The sequence below is a fragment of the Aspergillus mulundensis genome, assembly GCF_003369625.1.
Source record: "Aspergillus mulundensis strain DSM 5745 chromosome Unknown scaffold_2, whole genome shotgun sequence".
NCBI lineage: Eukaryota > Fungi > Ascomycota > Eurotiomycetes > Eurotiales > Aspergillaceae > Aspergillus > Aspergillus mulundensis.
This window is the reverse complement of record NW_020797890.1, coordinates 329,870-352,047: the sequence shown is the minus strand read 5'-3', so window position 1 is coordinate 352,047 and position 22,178 is coordinate 329,870. Positions and strand designations below refer to the sequence as shown.

The 22,178-nt window shown below is 50.8% G+C and overlaps 7 protein-coding genes across 7 annotated transcripts; 3 read left to right on the top strand and 4 right to left on the bottom strand.

Annotated features, from left to right (window-relative positions):
- Positions 1-1,252: 1,252 nt before the first annotated feature.
- On the bottom strand, positions 1,253-2,479 carry DSM5745_02775 (histone H1/H5 family protein; the record flags this gene model as incomplete). Its single annotated transcript, XM_026744791.1, has 7 exons — positions 1,253-1,375; positions 1,430-1,591; positions 1,648-1,706; positions 1,853-1,983; positions 2,108-2,130; positions 2,289-2,314; positions 2,410-2,479. The coding sequence occupies 7 exons, from the start codon at positions 2,477-2,479 to the stop codon at positions 1,253-1,255; spliced, it is 594 nt and encodes a 197-aa protein (XP_026605657.1).
- A 2,140-nt stretch (positions 2,480-4,619) lies between these two features.
- On the bottom strand, positions 4,620-5,760 carry fen1 (multifunctional nuclease RAD27; the record flags this gene model as incomplete). The annotated part of the gene is made up of 2 exons (XM_026744790.1): positions 4,620-5,141; positions 5,203-5,760. 2 exons carry the CDS (start codon positions 5,758-5,760, stop codon positions 4,620-4,622), a joined length of 1,080 nt encoding a protein of 359 aa, XP_026605656.1.
- Positions 5,761-6,988: 1,228 nt separating this feature from the next.
- Positions 6,989-9,017, top strand: DSM5745_02773 (Zn(II)2Cys6 transcription factor; the record flags this gene model as incomplete). Its single annotated transcript, XM_026744789.1, has 4 exons — positions 6,989-7,692; positions 8,014-8,132; positions 8,200-8,569; positions 8,621-9,017. The coding sequence occupies 4 exons, from the start codon at positions 6,989-6,991 to the stop codon at positions 9,015-9,017; spliced, it is 1,590 nt and encodes a 529-aa protein (XP_026605655.1).
- Positions 9,018-9,803: 786 nt separating this feature from the next.
- Positions 9,804-11,315, top strand: DSM5745_02772 (acyl-CoA dehydrogenase; the record flags this gene model as incomplete). Its single annotated transcript, XM_026744788.1, has 4 exons — positions 9,804-10,017; positions 10,112-11,027; positions 11,108-11,217; positions 11,269-11,315. 4 exons carry the CDS (start codon positions 9,804-9,806, stop codon positions 11,313-11,315), a joined length of 1,287 nt encoding a protein of 428 aa, XP_026605654.1.
- Positions 11,316-12,431: 1,116 nt separating this feature from the next.
- Positions 12,432-13,306, top strand: DSM5745_02771 (putative ubiquitin conjugating enzyme (UbcD); the record flags this gene model as incomplete). The annotated part of the gene is made up of 5 exons (XM_026744787.1): positions 12,432-12,475; positions 12,618-12,663; positions 12,779-12,808; positions 12,927-13,110; positions 13,167-13,306. 5 exons carry the CDS (start codon positions 12,432-12,434, stop codon positions 13,304-13,306), a joined length of 444 nt encoding a protein of 147 aa, XP_026605653.1.
- Positions 13,307-14,341: 1,035 nt separating this feature from the next.
- Positions 14,342-15,525, bottom strand: DSM5745_02770 (uncharacterized protein; the record flags this gene model as incomplete). The annotated part of the gene is made up of 2 exons (XM_026744786.1): positions 14,342-14,367; positions 14,421-15,525. 2 exons carry the CDS (start codon positions 15,523-15,525, stop codon positions 14,342-14,344), a joined length of 1,131 nt encoding a protein of 376 aa, XP_026605652.1.
- A 2,643-nt stretch (positions 15,526-18,168) lies between these two features.
- Positions 18,169-19,007, bottom strand: DSM5745_02769 (18S rRNA pseudouridine methyltransferase; the record flags this gene model as incomplete). Its single annotated transcript, XM_026744785.1, has 2 exons — positions 18,169-18,645; positions 18,717-19,007. The coding sequence occupies 2 exons, from the start codon at positions 19,005-19,007 to the stop codon at positions 18,169-18,171; spliced, it is 768 nt and encodes a 255-aa protein (XP_026605651.1).
- Between the last annotated feature and the right edge of the window lie 3,171 nt (positions 19,008-22,178).

The window sequence follows — 22,178 nt, the reverse complement described above, 5'->3', positions numbered from 1 at the left end:
CTGGAAGTCGTGAGAGCGCACTGGGCAGCAGGGCGGTTCTGGTATGGTAAAGTCCAGTAACTCTGTGTAATATACGCAATTAGGCGTCAATCACACAAGTAGACCAGGTATCGGTCTTTCCTGTTTCCATCCAGGACTCTCCCTCTCAGCAGTTGGGCTCTCCTGGTGTCATTATTATTGCTACTGCCTAGTCATGGTGAACAAGCAGGGGCAACGCCAGTCCTTGGTTTATGCTATCTCCACCATTTGAATTCCATTAAACCCAAACATAATTAATACTCTGTAAATCCAGACACTTCAATGGTTCACAACTATTTATAAAAATAATAACAAACCAGGTGCTGTCTGCCATTATTAAGAGTGATAGCATGCACGTACCGTGCAATTCTAACAATCCCCCAGCAGATTTCTATGCATCAATCTCTAGTGAGGCACAGCCTGATTTAAGCGTTGCTCTGTCTGTAAGGATATGTTTACCATCTACTCCGTAGTAACAAGTTTCTTAATCTCCCCTATTATTATATTGATTGCTCCTATTAATGTATTAATGTACGCTGCCAAGCATCGTACGCAGCCCCGGCATTTTACTTGCATAAATACGCTATGGACTAACCTCGGGCCGAAGACATAACTTTATGTCTTGAACCCTAACCATCTGTCTCAGACTGTCTGTGGCATAATAATGCTAAGCCCAACGCAATCAATCTTGTTGTATACAATTTCATTGTCTGGAAGTACCATTTGCCATCGAGTATGTGCTGCGTATAAGCGAGGTCAACCATTAAACTTGACCATATATACTACTACTGTGCCGCGGGCGCCAGCATGTATTCAAAAGTGAGTCTGGTACTAACACATTTGAAGATCCTACGTTCCTTTGCCTTAGATTATATATAACAAACTAAGGTACTCCAGATTAGGCAGCTGAGGTCCTGAGGCCTGAAAGATTCATCAGAACGAACAGAATACAAATAGCTAGACCTAGTTATAACACAATTCGATTCCCAGCCCGTCCCAGGGAGATCACGGAAGCATTCCCAATTGAAAATCCATCGCGAGACGCCAGTCCAACCAAAATATTGAGATAAACGAGGAATTCCCAAACTTAAAACGAAAAGGCATATAAGCAAAACAAGAAATTACATGAGAAGGAAAGAAGCGAGCTTGGGGAGTATGCCAGAGCACACCACGTAAATCCCAAGTCAGCACATTAAAACGATGCTCAAGTGACGTTCCAAGCAAGGGTGCAAATCTAGGCTTTCTTGCTCTTGGTTGTCCTCTTGGTTGCCTTTTCGGCGGGCTTTGCCGTCGTCGTGGTCTTGCGGCCCGACTTGGTCACACTGACAACCTTGGGCTTATCAACAACAGCCGGGGCCTTCTTCAAAGTTAGTACAATGCACCTGAACAGGCGTGGTTCAAGAGGACTCACAGCTGTGCTAGTCTTACGGGGCTTCGCAGTGTTGGCCTTAGGCCTGCCGACAGGCTTCTTGACGCCGGCTGTTGTTTTCTTCGTCTTGGGCTTCTCGGTCTTGTCCGCCTTCTTGGTGGTTGCCTTCTTGGGAGCAGGAGCTTTGATGGCAGCGGCAGGCTTCTGCATGGCTAGCGTTAGCAGGACGCGTTCACAATTCATTAGGCAGCGTTCTTTACCTTCGCAGCGGGTTTAGCTGGAGTCTCCTTCTTGGCGAGCTTCACGGGGCCAGAGGTTCCTAGCGACGGACCTGGTTAGCTATTTGATAAAGAAAAAAACGGAAGCGCATGTGCTGATTTGCAGGGCAGTGCTCCAGAAGAAAGAGGCGGGAAACACGATTTGATAAGTGATGATAGACGGTTACGCGACAGAGATTTGGGTTACCTTTGGGCTGCATGAAATCGCCCTTCTCGACACCGCTCTTAATCGCCTTGTTGAACTGGCTGTCAAAGGCATTTTGAGAGGCAGGCGCAAGTTTGTTGTTCGCCAGCACATATTTCTTGATTGACTGGCGGCTGTCATGAGAGACTGAAGGTTAGCATCCGATGCGACAAACTCGTGATGGCCGAGGGCGGCGAGGTGGCCACGACGACGAGGAGCGGCGCACGTCGGGGCGACAAGAACATCAAAACAACATACCTGCTACCATTTCGCTCTTTCAGCTAAAGCGACGGGTGTTAGCGATCGAGATTACGATGGAAATCACAAGCTCAAACGTGATGTTGGGATGATCAACAGGTGGGAGACGTGTCACGGTCGGGGGTTGCTCCCGCCCGACAGCGTCAATCAAGGGTGACCAGAAACAACATGATCAACTCACACTCAGAATAGCTTCCTTGATCATATCTATATGGAACGAATCAGCGTTTGCTCGCGACAACAGCGCTACCACTTTGATCACGACGCGAAGTGGGGATGGGGAAAGATCAGTGAAAACATACCACGGTAGGAGGTGTGAACCGGGCCAGCAGCGGCCTTCTTGGCCGCAGTAGGAGCTTTCTTGGGAGGCATGGTGGAAAGGAACCGTTGGAATGATAGAAAGGAAGATCAGAAGAGAAACAGACGATGCTGAAGATCTGGGGATCAGCGACAGACGACAGGGGGGTTGTGGAGGAGAGATGGGTGGAAGCAGAAAGGAGTCGAGGGTCGAGAGGAGGAAAGGCCGCGGGGCACACGCGCTTTATATAGGGCAGCGGGTGTTGACACTGGATCACCACAAAACACGTCGTCAAGGCTCAAGCTCTGCTGAATTATCTCTTCTTTATTGTGTCTTTTCCTCTCGGCTGATTGGCAGAGCTGGATTACCGAGCTGTCTTTGAGCTTCTAATAATAATAATCACAATATCCCTGGTGCTTGCACTACTCCAGACTGTAGGTGTTCCTCGACCCCGTGCCTGCCCGTCTCCGTCTTGCCCAAATCCCATTCCCAACTATCCTCCCACGCGTCTTCTCTCAGGTCAGTTTCTTTATCCCCATCCTCTCCCCGAAATCCTCTCTTCCTGAAAGCGTCATTACTTGATATCCATCCTACTAGCATTCTACTGAGAGCACTATCCGGGGTCGACGGTCGCCCCCGCCCGATAGCATCCTTTCAAGTGCATCACTCATCTGATGGTTGGTCGCTCCACACGCAACCCGCGCGCTCTCCAAGAAGCACGGGCATCACTGTAGATAATGTTGACGAGCAGATTTATTTCTAGTTTGTTTCGGTCGTTCGGTGGGGGAAAGTCGCCTAGATACAGCTTCAGATCACGGATCCATCTAATAAGGCCGCCGCGGTCAATAACAACCTCAGCTTTGTCTGCGGCTCAATCAAGCTCATGGCCTCCTGGCATTCTGCATGGTAGGCTGAGACTGGGCAGTAGGCCAGCAGCTGGATGAGTACTCGGATCCTGCTTAGCGACCGATCTTCTCCTTGCATTGCATTCCTCGATTGACTACAGAGTAGTGCTCTCCAGACTACTACACAATACGAAGTAGAGATGCAGAGCGGCCCTTGTGGACTCTCGTCACGAGGCGAAGTGCGTTATAAACTCCAGCATTACCAGACAGTCCGGGGCTCCCTTTGACAGCCCACCCAGACAACTCTGAAATCTAGATGTGGAGCTATCTGTTGACAACTATCTACGTATCTGCCTGTTGGTTGACAATTACTTGTTGACGGGCATCGCGCAGCTCGTGCAGCACACACTGCTGGCAAAGGGGCTTATTTTTTGCAAGGCAAGTAGGGGCTGCGTATGTGGCATTGTGGGTAGCTTGGGCAATCATCAACAGTTACTCACAGACTTGTCTGCAAGCTGGACATTAAGCTCAACCTAAGCTTAGCCTTATGCTTTTAGAAGGCAAAGTCTGGGGGCTTTGATGGCTTGACGCTCAGAGCAGGACAAGGTTCATGAACTCATGATGACATGGCTTACTGATGGGTAAAGGCTCAATACTTATTCAAAACAAAGAATGCCACTCAGCCCTTGCTTCAGCCATGGTTCGTGCACATGTGGTGGGCTTAATGGATGGCCGCAAGCGGCCACTGTAGTAGTTCCTGAGTTGCGCTCCAACCCTCAATCTGGCCCCCGGAAGAGGTATCGCTCGTGTTTAATGGAACTGTAGTATCGTTGCGCATGTTTTTGAGGTGCTCAGGACTGCTAGTTGTTGGATGGAATCGCCGGTGATCTTGGACCACTGGAATATATATCTCCACCAGATGATCACGCCAGTCAATGTCTTCAATCAATGCACCCACACTTTATAACTGGGGATTGGAAATCTAACTAAGTGTACAGGAGTAAGACTGGCGCTTGTTGTCGCCGCGAGGTGAATCGGTAAAGGCACTCTCACTACGGCTGATGCACAAGTAAAAATATCAACAATATGGAGCAGGTTTCTGTACATAACGAGATCAATCAAGTCCAGAACGCAATCGCTTTCCTTGCAATTGATCTTGTATAGGACGCAAGACCGGCCAAAGTTGGAGCAAATAGAGCTTTCTACAACTTGAAGGGGCCTCGAAAAAAAGATGGAATAGTCGCGAAATGCATTATGGGAGTAAGGCTTTGACCCCACCGAGTATCTTACAACCGCGAACGCCCATCTCTACCATGAGAATATACACTTTCCCCCTTCTCCTACCATGCTCAGGAAATGGTTTCGGGCTCTATACAGCAGCCCGGGGCCGAGATTTCGCTTCCTTCTTCGCCTTCGCCTCTTCCTTCTTGCGCTTCTTCTGCTCTTGGATTTTCTCATCGTGCTTACGCTTCAGGGTTGCCTTCTCCGCCTCTGTCTTCGCAACCGGCTTGAAGAAACCCTCCAGGCGTGACTGTTGCGCGGTTTTCAAGTTTTTCTGTAAACGGGCAGCGCCGTTCCGTACTCGATCTTCGTTGAAACCCTTGTCCTTCACGAGGAAATCTATCAAGCCCTCGACGTCCGGCGCCTCCCATTTAAAGTCACATTCAGGATCATTGGCGTCTCGGACATCAGGGTTGATGAAGAGTTCTCTAGCATCCTGATACGGCCAAGATTCCGGCATGACATATTTCTGCTTGGAGTCTTTCTCGATGGACTCAACCACCTTCTCCAGGGTACCGTGTTCACGGATCAGTTTTAGCGCAGTATTGGGCCCGACTTTGGGAATTGGCTCCAAATAGTCACATCCGAGCAGAATGCAGAGATCAATGAACTATATAATATGCGTAAAAAAAGTTACCATCAAAGTGCGATTTCGCGAGGGAAGAGGTTACCTGATTTCTGTCCATGTCCAGCCCTTCCAGAGCACGACTCAAATGGATCTCTTGAATGGGCTCCTTTCTCTGCTCGCTGAAAGTAAGATGCCTCAGCAGGATGGGCGACTCAAAGCATAAGGTGTCCATATCCTCCGAGGCTGCGGCGTACACTTTCCCAGCCCGGGCAAGCACAGCACATTGTGCTTCGGCCTCCGTGGGGGCATCGATATACGGAATCCCCATGAGCTTCAAGAGTTTTTTGCATTCTGCATTGTGCTCTCTGGTCACTCGTACAGTCCGTCTCGAGAACTTCTCGACATCCTCCGCCGTACCCGTCTCCTTTGCTTCTTCATGTGCTTCAGTGGCTTCGTGTTTCCGTGCACTCCGCTTAGCCAATTCACCCGACTTTAGTTTCGGCGGTGCCCCGTCGAAAACATATAGAGGCTTGATGCCGTTGTCCACCATCCGCAGCGTCCGATAAAACATGCCCATAAGGTGCGACGTAGTCTCGCCGGTGTCACTCATAAGCTGCTGGCCTTCAGAGCGTACGGCAATGAGAAAACTGTAAATACTCATTGATCTGTGGTGCATCAGCATTAACTTCAAGCGAGTACAGGCTCCGTTTCCCAGTTATAACGTACGCATCCTATACACCGGAAGATACTGTTAGTTGGGCCCCGCAGGTTATCGCACATATGCACAATCATAGGAGAACGAAACATACGATGGCGACCTTCCGACCGAAGTGACTTTTTATATCCCCTGCCTTGATGGCATCGGGCGCATTTTCCGCGATCACTTGATAGAGGTCTGCAACCACAAAAAATGAGCAATTGACGACCAGCACCAATGCACTAGTCAGTGGAAAATTGTGTACGCACGCTTGATACCCATGCTGAGCTTGTTGATGACTGCTAGGTAGATAAAGTCTCAGCTCGAGAGTTGAGCGGTCGAGCATAAGTATAAGGACAAGACAGTGGTCGCGGCGCGTTGGACGCGGGCGCCCGCGCCCGGCTGACACCATTAGAACATATTCGGTATAGCGCCTGCCGCATCAGCACGTGATTACCCCACTTCCCCAAGCGCCTACCTAGGTACTGCCAAGACCTGGGCTTGACGGATGGAGCCTCGGAGCCTAGAGACCAGCACACCTAGATACATATCAGTCAACGTGCTGCAATCAGGCCGCATAGACAAATAGCAGGTCGCCCTGGCCTGTCAATAAACGGGCTCAAGACAACGCTCTGGATTCTCTAGGGCTAGGAGCTCTTGCTGCTAAGACGTAGCCTAGCTCGTCCCAGTCCACCAGCGAGCCTCTCCTCTTTCTTATGCAAGTCGCCTATCCCCACGCCATCGCAGAAAAATTCCTTCGAAAGGACAAAAGAGGCGCCAGTGTTTGGTCTTGGGCGATGAGCAGCGCCATCGCGCAATGAAACGGAGTCGTCCACACCTCGAAGCCAATGGCGAGGAGTCCTCGGGTGTGTCTCCTCAGGGCGGTCTCTTGCATTCTGTATCAGAGAATGACTCTCGCCAGAGCCTGATTCACGTTCCAAAGATATCGCGAAGAATACGAGCTTGCACTGAGTGCAAACGGCATAAAGTCCGATGTGATATGAATGCGGGGGAAACGGTTTGTCAACGGTGTCGCCGCATGGGCTTAGATTGCGTTGTCAACAAAAGCCTGCAAACATTGCTCGACGATGAAGCAGAGTATGATCCTCCGCAAACTGCTATCTGCAATAGACACAACGTTGCTAACAGTCTGGTTCCGCGCTGCAGGTGGAAATCGACCATCGAACTCGCTATGGCCGATTTGCTCCGAAAAGCCCAACTGCCCGACTTGTCATATTATCAGGCGGTCGGAAAATCGGTCGAATCAACCCCCAAGAAGAGAGACCGCAAAGCATCCACAGTATCAACAGAGGATACTCCTCCCGCTGTGGGAGTGAACGGAGTGGCTGGATCCGCCAATTCTGCAGTACGCCCCGGCGCCGAGATGTCAAGTTTTCATACAACAGCTCTGGCACAACAGCCGCAGTATGCTATCGACAAGGAGGAGAATGGTGCAGCTTCACTTGTCACTGCTCCGATGGGGAGTCTGTATGAAGTAACGCAGTTGAGCGATATTCGGGCTACTTCTCCCGAACGGCAGCACGCGCATGATCTCGTTACGGATTTTGTCTCGCGGGGAGCAGTAGATTTACAAGAGGCAGAGGAATTGTTTGACCACTTCGACCGTGTTCTCAACCGCTATTTGTGGGATGGTATTTTACTCGTACATAAGGATCTAACTTCTCTGCGAAACTCCTCTTCTATGCTTTCTGCTGCCATTTTTGCTGTCACATCTCTCCACCTGCCGAATAAGGAACGTACCTTCGATGCAGCCTATGCGGAGTTTGCAAAACTAGCATCTGAGTCGATGCTCGATAGGCATCATACTCTGGATGATTTGCGCGCATTATGTATAGGAGCTTTCTGGCTTTCGGATGTGAGCTGGAAATTGTCAGGGTACGCAGTGCGAATTGCGACAGAAAGAAATCTCCACCAAGCCTATAGGAAAGCTACACTGGGTTCCCATGAGCACAAGGAACAGGCTAGACTCTGGTACCTACTATATGTAAGCATCTGCGCCCCATTATCTCTCTATCCGAGTAGAATCTGACCTCTTTAGACTCTAGAACATCACTTTTCTATTGCCTACGGGCGCCCACCTATAATACACGAGGACCATAGCATCACAAATCATCACACCTTCATACTCTCTCCATCAGTATCCCAGTCCGATCTCCGTCTACACAGTCAGGTGGATCTTTTTATAATACTCACAAGGATATATCATGCTTTCGGCCCCGATGTCGACTTGGAGGTTCCAGAAAGCGAATTTTCCATTATCGATAAATTCGATACTGACCTCGGGGATTGGCGCTCTGCATGGTTACCGCGGCTAGGTATGTAGGGCTATCCATTATTTGTGATGCATTTCCCCCTCGTTTTACTGATCATTTGCTGGTACAGCCGGTAGTCGGTATGTTGGTGCGTACCCTTACAAAGCTGTATATCTACACTATAATTTCTGCCGATTACAATTGAACTCTGTCGCCTTGCGAACCTACCACTCTTCGAATTCGACGCGTCCTATGTCAGCCGAACGGAAGAAGCGCGCAAACTTGGCTATCGAATCTGCGATTGGGACGCTTATGGTGGTCCTAGATGAACCTGACATTCAACGAGCTTTGGTTGGAGTTCCACTGTACCTTCATAGCATGATCACATTTGCCGCCGTCTTCCTCTTGAAAATTGCCGCCAAGGGCTACTCGAACATCGTCACGAGCAGTCAGAACCAACAGAACTCGATTGCGTCGGCAGGTCTCCACATCGATGTCTCGTACGTGCGAGCACTGGTCGGCCGAATCATTGAGCTGATGGTATCCTGCAGCAAGCGCGCCAGTGAGCGCCATCTCAGTCACCATATATCGCGCGGCTTGATGAAAATGCTTACAGGGCTCGAGGAATGGGAGAAGAGAAGCTATGGCAATCCACAGTCTTTTGGGCAGGGCGCTCAGGACAACGCTTCGATGTTCAAACCTGTGATAATCCCTGGGGCCCAACCATTGGGCGAGCGCGACACGATCTTGAATCATCCGCCCCCTCTCTTGGGGGTTGCGCCCCTATCCGCGGAGAGAGGAAACGGTGTTGATTTTGAAGTAAAAGAGCAGCAAATTGGACTTTCCGAGGGCTCTGCTGACCCTATGATGGCCGACCTCTGGGGCTTTGATGAGGAATATTTCCCCACCGGCGTGTTCGATTTCCTCCAGTCCCAGATGCCGGCATGATGGCGCTCGTCATCTTGTCATGTCATATTTACTCAAGTAGAACCACGGGATTGAAGAATCATGACTCTGTTTTATCTCAGTTTACAACCCAGGCACAGAGGATCCCATCACTTTATTGCATTCGCTTTACCGGTGAGGCTCTGAAGAAGGCGACGTCAGGATTCTCCGCCGAATATATACCTTGGATGGTTGCGATGGAGACTCGAGCCGGCATGAGGCTCAAACTTGCACTCGGGCAATGCAAAAAGACGAGCAAACGATGTATATAGTTTTACTGCGCACAAGGATAATGGTATAGAAGCTGGTTGTATTGTCATTACGTGCAAGGGAAGGAAGGGGAAATCCTCCGCATGCTCCAATGAGCTTACCGGCTTCCCCGGTTATCCGCCCGCTTCTCCGCTCGGACCGTGAGGGCACTCCGCGGCTAGGTTAGGTACCGTACGAGGTACTAGGGAATAGGTACCGTACTGCTCAATTACTCCGCGGAAGTCGGCTTGGTCGGGGTGCACGTACTATATACAGAGCATCCAGGCCGGTATTTGAAGTCGCATCTCCAGACTCTGCTCAACCTGCTCTGAAGTGGCCATCTCATCCATTTGAGTTCTGTACCGTACGGTGAGCCTGTCTCTTCAGAGCGGATTCGGATTCGGATGCCGAGGTTCGCCCCCTCATAAACTTCCCCACGCGACGCCTTTTCTTGCGCCACTTTACCATTCTTGTCTCCAAAGGAGCTTTGCAGTCCATTTGCATTTACAAAAACCTCACCGTCTTCAAACGACCAGCAAGATGAACACTTCTCTTTTCCGTGCCGCCTCTCGCCCAGCAGCTCGACTGAGTCAGATCCCCGCAACTTCGCGTAGCATTGCCGTGCGTCGCTATGCTACAGCCTTTAACTGGGAGGACCCCCTCCTCGCATCGGAGCTATATACAGATGATGAGCTAGCGATTCAGGAGACAGCGAGGCAATATTGCCAGGAACGTTTGCAACCACGGGTTCTTGGTAAGTGCTCCATTCGACACATGCGACTGTAGAGTTAAGACGACCCACTAGATGTTCCGCGAGCGTTTCTGCTGATGCTTTGCCTACTGGACAGACGCCTACCGTAACGAAAACTATGACCGAAAGATTCTTGAGGAAATGGGTGAGCTCGGCCTGTTGGGTGCGAGCATTGAGGGTTATGGTTGCGCAGGGGTGAGCACAGTTGCTTCTGGCTTGATTACCAAGGAAGTGGAGCGCGTGGACTCGGGATACAGATCGGGCATGTCTGTGCAGAGCTCCTTGGCCATGACCGCAATCCATGAATTTGGTACTCAAGAGCTCAAGGAGAGGCTGCTGCCGGGGTTGGCGAAGGGCAAGCTAGCGGGTTGCTTTGGTCTTACTGAGCCAAACCACGGTTCTGACCCAGGATCTATGGAGACAATCGCGCGCGTACATCCTACCCAAAAGGGGGTGTATCTGCTCTCTGGGAGCAAGACTTGGATTACCAACTCGCCCATTTCCGATGTTTTGATTGTCTGGGCCAAACTACAAAGCACTGGCAAAATCCGTGGGTTTGCAGTGGAGCGCAGCAAGTGCCCTCCAGGGACGCTTGAGACGCCTGCTCTCAAGAACAAGAGTGCTCTCCGTGCATCGATTACAGGCATGATCCAGTTGGACAATTGCCCCGTGGCCGTGGAGAACATGTTCCCTGTCGTTGAGGGGCTCACCGGACCGTTTACCTGCCTTAACAGCGCTCGTCTGGGTATTGCTTTCGGAGCCATGGGTGCCCTTGAGGACTGCATTAACCGTGCGCGAACCTATGCTCTGGAGAGGAAACAATTCAAGGGTAATCCTCTTGCCAAGTACCAGTTGATTCAAAAGAAGCTGGCGGACGCTGTTACCGATGCTACGTACGGCACACTGGCAGCAACCCAGGTTGCGAGGCTGAAAGACGCTGGGAAATGCACCCCTGAGATGATTTCATTGATCAAGAGACAAAATTGTGATCGGGCGCTGGCCAATTCTCGGATGTAGGTTTACCCTCGGATCCTACCTATCGCAATGTTTGATGCTATCAGCGCAATAAACTAATCCGCTTTCTTACAAACAGACTCCAGGAGGTTTTCGGCGGCAATGCAGCTAGCGACGAGTACCACATTGCTCGCCATGTGGCGAATTTATTTGTGGTGCAAACGTATGAAGGCCAAAGCGACATTCACGGTAAGAACTTTTTAGCTTCAGATTGCCTTGACAGTACTGATTCTATTTTAGCCTTAATCTTAGGTCGCGCGATTACCGGTGTGCAGGCGTTTGTGTAGTTTGCATACTCTGGAGAAGTGAAGTGTATCGGCCTCATGTTGCATTGCTGCTGATCATCTCGTACGGTATACACGGAAGGTCCCTCCGGGTTATTACGGAGTATACCGAGTGTGGCAAGGGAACCACGTGATGGCTGCGCCATGTGGGCACGCGAGCAGCGCAGTAGACTACGAAGTAGATCGGCAGGTATGTTGAGCCTGAAAGGCGGCTGGCGGACAGGGCAGACATCTATCTAGATACGTGCAGTCCGTCAGATCTTTCTCGTTGCAACCTGCAAATGATAGCCGCCCAATGATAGTACATACACCTGTAATTTCAAGGACCACGTCGCCGGTCGGGCGTTGTTCGTGTAAACCTTGATGCCTTACGGGCTTGAATAAAATTTAAGCACCCATACGGAGTACTCCATAGTTATCATGGCAGTGGGCACAGCCTTGAAGTGGCGTGCCTGATGCGGGCGGTTTTGTCAGAACCATCACAAGCGAGGTGGGAGTGCTCCGTTTGAGTTAGCGATGCTCATAGTACCACATTGACACCATGCGATAGACGGAGTATGAATTCGCTTAGGTGTCAAAGTCAGGTTGTCGGGCGGGGTCATTATTTGTATATAGCATCATTTGTACACAGAGTACTCCCAGACGTGGTGGGGTGTGGCGTAGGTGGCTGGTGAACACTGTATGGTAATACATTAGTATGAGGCGCCCATTACAGCGTGGACGGGGCAGTCAGCAGGTACCTGACGGTCAGCGTTATGATTAGTGTAATTTTTGTAATCAGTCCAGCACCTTCCCGCTTTCTCGCCATTTCAGTCTTCTCTCTCTTCTCTCTCTCTCTTCCCCTCCTCCAGCCTCGCCCGACGTAATCCTCATCCTGTGAGTATATCACCACCCTCGCCGTGCTCTCCTCTGTTTGGCCTCTCTTACCATCTCTTCGCTTCTCTTGTCTACCTCTGCCATTCTTTCTTTTATCTGTCAGTTCCCTGTTCTCAGGGTGGCTAACCTTGGATTCTTGACACTGCAGATACCCCGGTAACACCGCTCTTTTTTCAATCGTCGATTGACTGTACAAGACTTTTTCTTTTATCTTTTACGCTCCCCTCTTCATATCTTTCTAAAATGGCTCTCAAGAGAATTAACAAGGAACTCACTGATCTCGGCCGGTAAGTCATCACCTTGCGTCTTGAATGTTCCACCCCACCAAATCCGCGGGGCGTCAATACCCCCCGCCGAAGAAATACATTGGCGACCCCTAGTCTCGCCTTGGTCTCACATTACGGTGCTAATGTGCGCTTTCTATTACAGTGATCCTCCGTCTTCCTGCTCAGCCGGCCCTGCTGGAGAAGATCTGGTATGCTTGTGATATCCTGCCTGCTCTGTTCGACTGTCATCAATCGCAGCGGAACCCATCTTGCGGCGTCAAGAACCGAACGATGCACTAACGCTTGATTCTTCCCCTTGGGTAGTTCCATTGGCAAGCAACAATCATGGGTCCTGTAAGTAGCGTCCCCTTCCACGAACGGTGGCTGCTGTAGGGCCTGTACCGTCGCCGTATGAAGAGCCTTGCGGCCGCGTCATTGTGGGACTCACTTGCTGACGGATTGTCCCTTCCAGGGCGACTCCCCATACTCGGGTGGCGTATTCTTCTTAACGATTCATTTCCCTACCGACTATCCGTTCAAGCCCCCGAAGGTCAACTTCAATACCCGGATCTATCATCCGAACATCAACTCCAACGGCAGCATCTGTCTTGACATTCTCCGAGACCAATGGAGTCCAGCTTTGACAATTTCCAAAGGTCAGTCATCAGATCCTACTTGACCTAATTCTTCGCGGGGCTAACGCGCTTCGCAGTGCTGCTTTCGATATGTTCCATGCTCACAGATCCCAACCCGGATGATCCCTTGGTGCCTGAAATCGCCCACGTGTACAAGACCGATCGTCCCCGATACGAAGCCACTGCACGCGAATGGACTCGCAAGTACGCCATCTGATCTTTGCCTATCAAGTCCCACGGCCACACTTGGTCTTCTCAAGCCCTTTGCGTCTCCATCCGCTCTGTGACAACTTACTGGAAGCCTGGTGTGCCGTGATCGTAGATCTCTTCGTTGTTTTCTCGCAGACCATTTGCACGTGCTTCAACTTTATTCCTAACCTGTTTCGGGCTTCTCTTGGGAGGGAAAATGTCATATCTGACGATCATCACGACCAACTCATGCATTCATGGCATTTTGTTTCACTGAATGGATTCGGACAGTGTTATGTGATTTACAATTTAACCCAAGCTTGCATGGTGTTCTTCTTTGGGTCGGAGTCGCAGAGCTGTTGATGCAGTTGCATAGGCTTACTAGCCTAGACATTAGGCAGGTGCTTGGGTGCCAGGGACAGGGCAAGTGATCTGGATGCTAGTGTACCAAATAACTAGTTAGCCACCTTTAGCACAACCTTTTCCTCTCACCTGCTAAACTGTCCTCATCAACAACTGGTAAGCAGCTTTGGTATCCTGTACATTGTAACCCTGCACTCATCAAGGGACTGTGTGCAGGCGAAAGAACTAGGTCGTAGTACTAGGTGGTTGTTATAAAATAATACCTTCATTTATCGTGATCTGGATGAGACTAGACCATATTCTCAAGCTAATTAATACTAGGCGCTTGGGTTAATGGAATTGCTAGAAAAGATATCTTTGGAACAATTGAAGCATGCTATGCAACATGCAAGTGGAAAGAAAGTTTATATACCATGCGGAAACAGCTCGATGATAGGAAGCCCTAAAACATTGCCTGCATCATCGTCTAGAAAAAAGAAGAGAAGTAAAGTAAGTTGAGAGAACAACAGGCTAAAAAGCCGTAAAGAACCAAGTAAAAATGGAAATTCATGCGACCTGGCTTCCTCTCCGACTAGGACTGATTCTGGAACCAGCTTTGGAACCACTCCCTGCGATACTCCCGCTAGCCTTGACAGTGCGCCTGGAAGCATGACTCGACACCTGGCTGACACTGTCACTCGGTCTGACGGGCTCATCAAACTTACTCGAGCGTTTGGAGACATGCGACTTATGAGATTGATGAGAGCGATGCGAATGCGTGGACCGTCTAGACGAATCACCTGCCTGACTGATCGAGTCGTCAGGTGTGACATGTGTTTCAACATCCACGTCATCGTAGGGAGCCGCAGATTTGGCGGGGCTGCGGTAAGAAGCATATGAAACTGTCGAGCCCTCAGGAAGAGGAACTTGACGGGCCGTTCGTGTGGAGGATGCCATACTTCCAGCATGGGACTTTGTGACGGATTGGTGAGAGCTTTGGTGGTGGGAATGATGGGATTTGGGTGCTTTGATTGTGGAAGTAGAGTAGACACTACCCCTTTCCGAAATGCGGGATTTCTCGCGGAAGGAGCTGATTAAAGTGCTTACGTCGGCGGGATATTGCTGGGTTTCATGCGCGGACGGATACTCGATGGCCCTCATTGGGCCTCCGCTTTGGCTGTAGATGCTTCCTTCTGAGGCACGACGGCCGCTTTCATCATAGTATAAGCTTCCCTTTGGACCTCTTGTCCCGAATTCAGTGCCGTCGTAGACGGTACTTGCTCTGGGATTTTTGGATGTCACGCTTCGGGCCAGCGGGGGTCGTGAGTCTGCGGTAGAGTAGACACTGCGTGGAGGTGCTTCAATGGCTCGGTAGCCTTGGTAGTCCAGAAATTGCGACGGGGTCGGCGAAGACTCTTGCGAGGGAAGCTGACGAAACTCCTGAGATACGAACTGAGGTGGGGGTAAAGAGGTTGTTGCCGGGGTCGGCTCAGAATCACCCTTAGACATGGCGTAGGCGATGGCTGCGCCAGCGGCGGCCCCAATAAGTGTGCCGACGATCGTTTTAGCTGCCTTCCCGTCGTCATTCTTTTGCGTTGTGTGTGTGTGAACGACATAGGTTTGAGGGGGTGCTTGTTGGATTTCACGAGACGTGACCATTGATGCAACCCGTTCCGAGGGAGCTCCCCGCTCCATAGCGGTGATTGCCCTGGAGGCGTGGGGTCTTGCACTGGACTTAATAGTACTGGCCTTTGAAACAACCGAGCCGTTCTCGAGGAGTGCCAGAGCAGGTTTACTGACGACTGACCTGGCCACGGCGCTGCTACTAACATTGCTGCCGCTGCTGCTCTTCGTGTCCGCCTCGGGACGGTATACGGCCTCAATGCTATTCCCATCCATATCCATGACCGCCGCGCTAAAGTAGCCTGACTGGGAGTCGCGAGTCTTGGGCTCTCCGTGGAGTTTCCCTCCAGCTTTTAGCGCACAAATGAAGAACGAATTTACGGCGTCCTTTGTGGGTGCCGGAAACGCAACATGAGCGGCTCCGGCGGGGAACCTGTAACTTAGTTAGAAATGGAGTAGGGTATGTGCATAGCGACTACTCGCCCTGGCTTTTGCTCGGTTATCCAGAAGTCTGCGGGTTCGTTGGAGTCTTGCCCAAAGCCAATGTAGTCATCATGGCGACCGATGAATTTGTAACCCAGGGGTTGTAGACAGGAAAGAAAGAATGATGTGGACGTAGGGAGGTGGGAAACGGTCAAAGTTAAGTGAGACAAAGGCATGGTTTGGCCGGGCGGGTTATCTCGCTGAGTACAAACTACAGCGAAACTTTATCAGAAAGAAGACCAGAAGGTGTGGCAGGAGGATCACAGATGTGATGTCTGATTATTGAGAAATTGGATAGGATATGGGCAACAAGCCAGTATAATAATGTAAATATATGGCCCGGGGATTGAGGACGGAGTAGATGAGTGAAGACCAGAAGAGACAGGAAAAAGCGGCCTGATAAAGAAGAATGACAAAACTTCTAGAGTTTGGGGTTACTCGCAAAGCAAGTACTCGTCATCCAACCAGAAATCGCGAGGGTGTCAATCTCCTAACCGTCCTCGTGTGAGAGAAAGCAGTCTTGATATTTTGCAGGCAGGAGTGCATTGTCTCTAAGAGAACCCGGCCATGCAGGCAGTCATCGGAAGCGAAGGGCTCCTATCAGGAGTCTTGAAATCTAGAAAGACCCACGGCACTCCTATCGGTGAGGTTAGCCACGAGGGGTCGAACAGCATTGGAATCACAGCCAGGTCATCGTGGAGAAGCCTGACGGGGATCCTGTAGGTGGCCCTGTCGATTAGGAAATGGGTGGGTACCATGCAAGACCGAAGCCAAGCAACATCAGTAAAGTCAAGCTGGTGAGGCGAGAGATCATGAACCGAGCGGAAAAATCGGATTGGATGGCAGCATGAGTCTTGACAACGGATATTGCCAGGCCTGAAGCGTGGCCTTGTATCTAGACTGCAGCTAGACTAGCTAGTGGTTCATCTGCCCTCACCACAGTAAGAGGGGGATAAGTGATAACTCATGCCGCCGCCATGCGCAACCTGGCCAGGCTAGTCTTAGGTATTGGACGCCGTGGTCGTCACAGCCGCCAATCATGAGGGAACAGCGAACGCAAGAGCACGAGCGTCGAGTTCGGACTGGAGAGCCACTTCAACGGCCCCTCTTGTCGGCTGCTTCTCTGACCGTCTGACGATGGCCTGTTTCGTTCCTGCTTTGGGCACTTTTGCTGCTGTTAGCCTGCTCAAAATCGCCGCTGGTGCGGTCTGACCGCTCGGTGATACCCACCCCATAGTACTTGACAATGACCCATAGACCAATTTTCCTAGGACAAGGATATATCAGGCGTCATGATTCATTAGAAGTCACTTCGAGGGCGTGAGACGATCGCCAGAGTGTCCGTCGTACGCCGAGGGCTGTTGTTGAATTGCTTGTAGTCTATCCGCTGTCAGGCTTAGGATCCCCGACGCCGTCCACAATAATTAGCTTAGTACAGTAATAGAAAAGAGAACGCTGAATGGGGTCAACGCATGAACGGAGTCGGACCTCACCCTTTGAGCGCCCCAAACGAAGCGGGAGATCCACAAACTCACCCGGAGCGAGCGATGGCTGCTTGCCACGTCGTATCGAGGAACCACCGTCCTTGAGCCATTGGAGCCACCAGTCCGTATGATTTATGTTAGTTGTTACATGACCGTGACATAAAGCAGAGGGTGAAGAAGAATGGTCGGCAAGTAGACTGTCAAGTGAGTCATCTCACCCAGCAGTGAAAGGAGCCCAAACCTGGAGGCCGGTAGAGGAAGCAGAGAGCGGAAGACAGTGCGGCAACCAACCTCAGGCATTACGACCTACTGATTGTTCTACATCACTATCCACGCGGTCAAGGGACACTCTCAATCAACAAAAGACGTTCGCCCTAGATGGCCCACGACTTCATGTCATTATTTATATAAGTAGTATATAGTATGGCGTCCATACAAAAAGTGCAATATGCTATTCCACCACTGTGTAGTATCTCACACGGTGATGATTTATTAGAGTCTGTTGTCCTGCACTGGGGACGCGGTTTTAGGCAGCTATGGCAGACAAACACGGCGTAGCCTAAGAATCGATCGATGACCCATATCGACCGGTCTGATCCCTATAACCTTAAAAATTCCTTCTGTCACATATCAAGAAGACCGCCAGAAGACTTTGTGCATAGCTCCTGAAATACGACGCTGTGATCTTGAGTGAGCTGCTGTCGTAAGGCAGAGAGTTTTGCTATTGGATCAAAAGAGGCAAGGCAAGCCGGAAACCGACATGTATCTGAATGGACAAAGATGGCGCGGAGTCCAAGAGTGGGAAAATGGGCAACAGGACTTGAGATTGGATCTACCATTCGGCGCTTGCAGTGTTTCCGACGGGCCATTAATGGTATGATCGCAAGGAAATTCGTCACATCGTCGAGTTCAAATATATTCCATCATGGAAAGCTGGAAACCAGAGCCCCAGACTCGTTCAAAGGATATCCCAGACTTCTTCAGCGGCATGACAAAATTTGCTGCATGCGACGCTGGCACTGAGACTGTAATTGCTGATACTGATGGCATCATCCTTGAAAGAATCCGCAAAGTCATCCTGGCCCTTGGCCATGGCTCCAACGAATATACAAATACTTTCTTTGGGACCGAGAGATTCGATGTAATCTTTGACTCTCACCACCGGAGCTTCGTAACTAAGGGTCACTTTCCGGCAGTTTGGAGGCAAGTGGTCGGTGATGGGGTTTTTGATGACCTTGAGCAGCTTCTCTTGAGAGTTGGTGGAACGGATGGAAAGTCGATGCAAGAGCTGAACCATGAGACCGGCAAAACGTTTGAATGTGCGGGGAATGCGGACTGAGGGATTGACTTCAATCAAGACACCCTTGGCGGTATGAATGTAAATTTGCAGTTTTCCGGCTTTGTTGACAGGAGAGTCAAGGAGGGTGAGGAGACACTGCGGCAGGTAGTGTTGGTTAGCGATCAAATGCTATCGGAGTACCTCCGCCCAGAGAGGGATGGTCTAACCTGATGGGTGATGTCAGGACGAGCCTCACTGATGTCTCGATTCATTTTGCGCATTACGCCAATGTGTTCATCGCTGTTGAGCAAAGAGTATTTCTCGTCACGAGCTGTGCCATTGCGTCCACCGTGGGAAGCCCTGAACGTCTCCAAGCTGGCGTGAGAAAGCACCACGATCAAGCGCTGCGTCTCCTTATCGCTGGGAGGGATAGGAACATGTTGCTCAGCAACAAGTTGCGGCAATTCGGGAGGAGGACAAGATTGCGTCCCTGAGCGTACCGGCGCGTCAGCACTCATCGCAAGCTAATAATCTGGGGAAGGTGGCGGGGAAAGGTGGTTGCCAGGTGGGCGTTGAAGCACAACCACAGTGGAATAGATGCGAAGTGGTGGCTGAGCTTATTTGATGTAGCCCAACGCCGTCTCGACCCCAACTGGAGAGATGGAACAATACAAGCAAGATGATGAGAAGGAGGAGAGGAAGTTAGGCCGTCGGAGGTAGTAGGGTGAGAGGGCGGCAGAAATGAGGGGAAAAATTCGACCCGTGGACGGCGATGGGCAGTGAGGAGGCTTTTATTGGACAATGGACACATACTGGCGCGCTTTCTTTTTCCTGCAACTTGAACTGACTCCGACATGGTAGCGACCGGACTTTTGAAATATATGCAAATCAGTGATCGAGGCAGCAGTCGATTATGTCGGCAGGCAAGAGGAAATAGGCCGAAGCTGAAGCTTTGACGGCTCGGAGGTGGAAGAGACGCGACGGAGGTCAGGGGTTTTGACGGCCAATTGGCGGCTGCGAGGCTTATAATACAAAATCTGGAGGGCCGCTATTCAGGACCCAGAAGATAGGGAGGGCTGCAAGATGGGTAAAACAGAAAGAATGTCTCGCATGGAGGCTAATCGGAGTCTGAAGAAAAAAAGAGGCACAGACAGAAAGGCGGAATGGAGTTTTTTCTCGGGTCCCGCCAAATCTGGAAATCGACCGTTGTCGCCCGCCCCGGAGAGGAGCAGACCATCCCAAGTCACAACTCACAACATCCGGAGTATTTGTCGGGCTTATTGGCCATGGTATATGGGTTATCTCGGGCCCCTAGACTACTGTGTCAATTGGCCCCGTATACTCGGGTCCCCGGTAGAGGATCCTTTTGAGTCGCTCTCACCATCGTCCCTGCGCATTCCACCTTTTCCAGCAGTTGTCAATTCATCCCACCATACTCTTCTATTCTCGCCATGTCGAATCATCCATCAAAAGCCAAGCTCTACTATCATGACCCGATATGTATAGAAGGCTTCTGTCAAACTTGAATCTTCCCCGCCCCGACTGCCTGTCTATATTCTCCCGTCAGCACTACGGAGTACGGACTATAGGTGCTTTTCAGGAGATCCAACCATTGGCCATCACCTTATCACTGCCGGAGTATGATCACACTCGGAGCTTGTGCCCATCTCCCTGGGGTGCCTCTCGTCTCGCTGACGCCAACGGATTTGGTGTTTCTGTTGGGTTGCAATTGCTCCGTTGGCGGCTGTTTCTCCGCGCGGCTACCTAGCTCGTGAATCGCACAGCGGCCTCGTCTGTTTTAGATCTTCTTTGCATGAATGTTCTGTAAGGGGGCCAAAAACAGGAATATTCAGGCCAATGGTTTGCTTTTTTGACGAAACATGGCACAAGATTTTGACCTTGGTGCTGTCTTATCCGGAGCCTTTCTTTTTCAATGCGCTTGGTTGCCGCAATGCCGACTGCGGCCGCTTGGCCCCATCCAACGGAGCTTTCCTCTGCCTCTCTGTGAGGTTCATCTCCTCTAGCCCGCTGTTGCATGTGGCTTCCAAATTCGCATAATCAAGGGCCGACGTGTTATGCAACATGCGTGGGATACCTCGACTGACTTACTCGTACCACCCAGAATAATGCACAGATCTGAATGTCCCAGCCACTGAGGCCTTGTGAGTTTCTCATTTGTCACACTTGGTGGCGGTTAAGCTCGATTACTTCGCCAGCGTCAACCCTTCAGTGCAGTACATCAGATCTCAGATATCAGACCTACTGCTCCATCAGTATCTTAGAGAAAGATCACATCCGCCTATCTGTGACGTGATTTAGCACCGTTTTGTGAGTGGAGGATTGCTATAGCCCGCGATAAACGGAGTAAGTATGACTAAGAACTGTCCAAATACTGGCAAAGCCTGCTGGCGTTTGAGATGCGAGTAACTGCTCCATCTTGGTGTTCTATTCAGAAGAATCATCGCGCAAGGCAGTCAAGTGCTATGGTGGGGTATTGTATCAGTCTGAGGATTCTCTGGGCAGGGTGTTTGCATGGACGCAATTGACTCGAGTCTCGGGTTCTTGAAGTACGAAAAAGCAAGAATGGGGGTCTCAGTCACAAACTCACGATCCAGCCGTCGCAAGATGGTTTGTCCGACGGTAAGGAATGCTGAGGATGGACAGCGTGCATGCAGTTGAGGAATTCTCGTGATGGAAACAAAGGATTCATTCGCCTTGGTGGCTGATCTCGTGGCACCAAATCAAGGTCTCAGGACTTCGAAGCCATCAACACGACTGAGGATACGAAGTAGCGTGCGAGTACTTTTTTCTGTAGTCAAGGCAACCACGATCCAGGAGGTATGTGAGGTACCTGAAGGCATTTGAGGCACCTAGGAATTTCCAGGGCGTATCATGGGAACAATCCCACACTCGGCACCAGAGTGCGACTCAAGCGCAGAAAGCAGAGTCAGTACTCAAGATAGCCCTTGCTTTGAGAGCACTGTACTCTGGAGATCAGGAGAAAGGGAGAGCCCCGTAAGGCATCATGGACGGCGAGGGGGCGGCAAGGGCTGGGCCAACCAAGGCAGGGGAATAAATAATAAATAGCAAGAGAAACATAAATGCCAGCTCAGCTTCGAGTGACGGAGGCCGCCCAGTCATAGCAGGGCGCTGGAGATACATACTTTATGCAGGTAGCAGCGAGGGCGATGGTTGGTCGCTCATGATTTCAGGAGGCGAAGTCGGGAAGTTGTTGGTGGCCAGTCGCCAGTGTCTGTAATCAAAGCAGTTCCACAAGCATCATCATCGTCGTAACGGCTGCCTGGATAAATATCCTTGAAGCCTCTCTGCCTTCACCTCACCTTGCGAACAACCTCTCCAGCTCCCATTCAATATAGCTGAATCGGGCTAGTTTGCCCTCACGCGTTCCGCCCCGTTCCAACTGTCGATCACTCGCCGCCGAAGCCTTCCGTCCGTGGAAAATAATCATCACAGGCGTCATCAGCGCATAACACCATTGCCCGTCTCCTGTTTCTGCCCTCGGCCTCTCTGCCGTCCTGCGCGTCATCCATGTTCGCCCGCACTGGTCTCTCATGATCTGAAACAGTCACTCTTGAGACGGGAAAAAAAGGAGATGCCGTGGACTGTAACAAATTCATTCAAGCGGTACGAGCTCTCCTCATGGCCCCTCGCATTCGCCTCCAACCCCC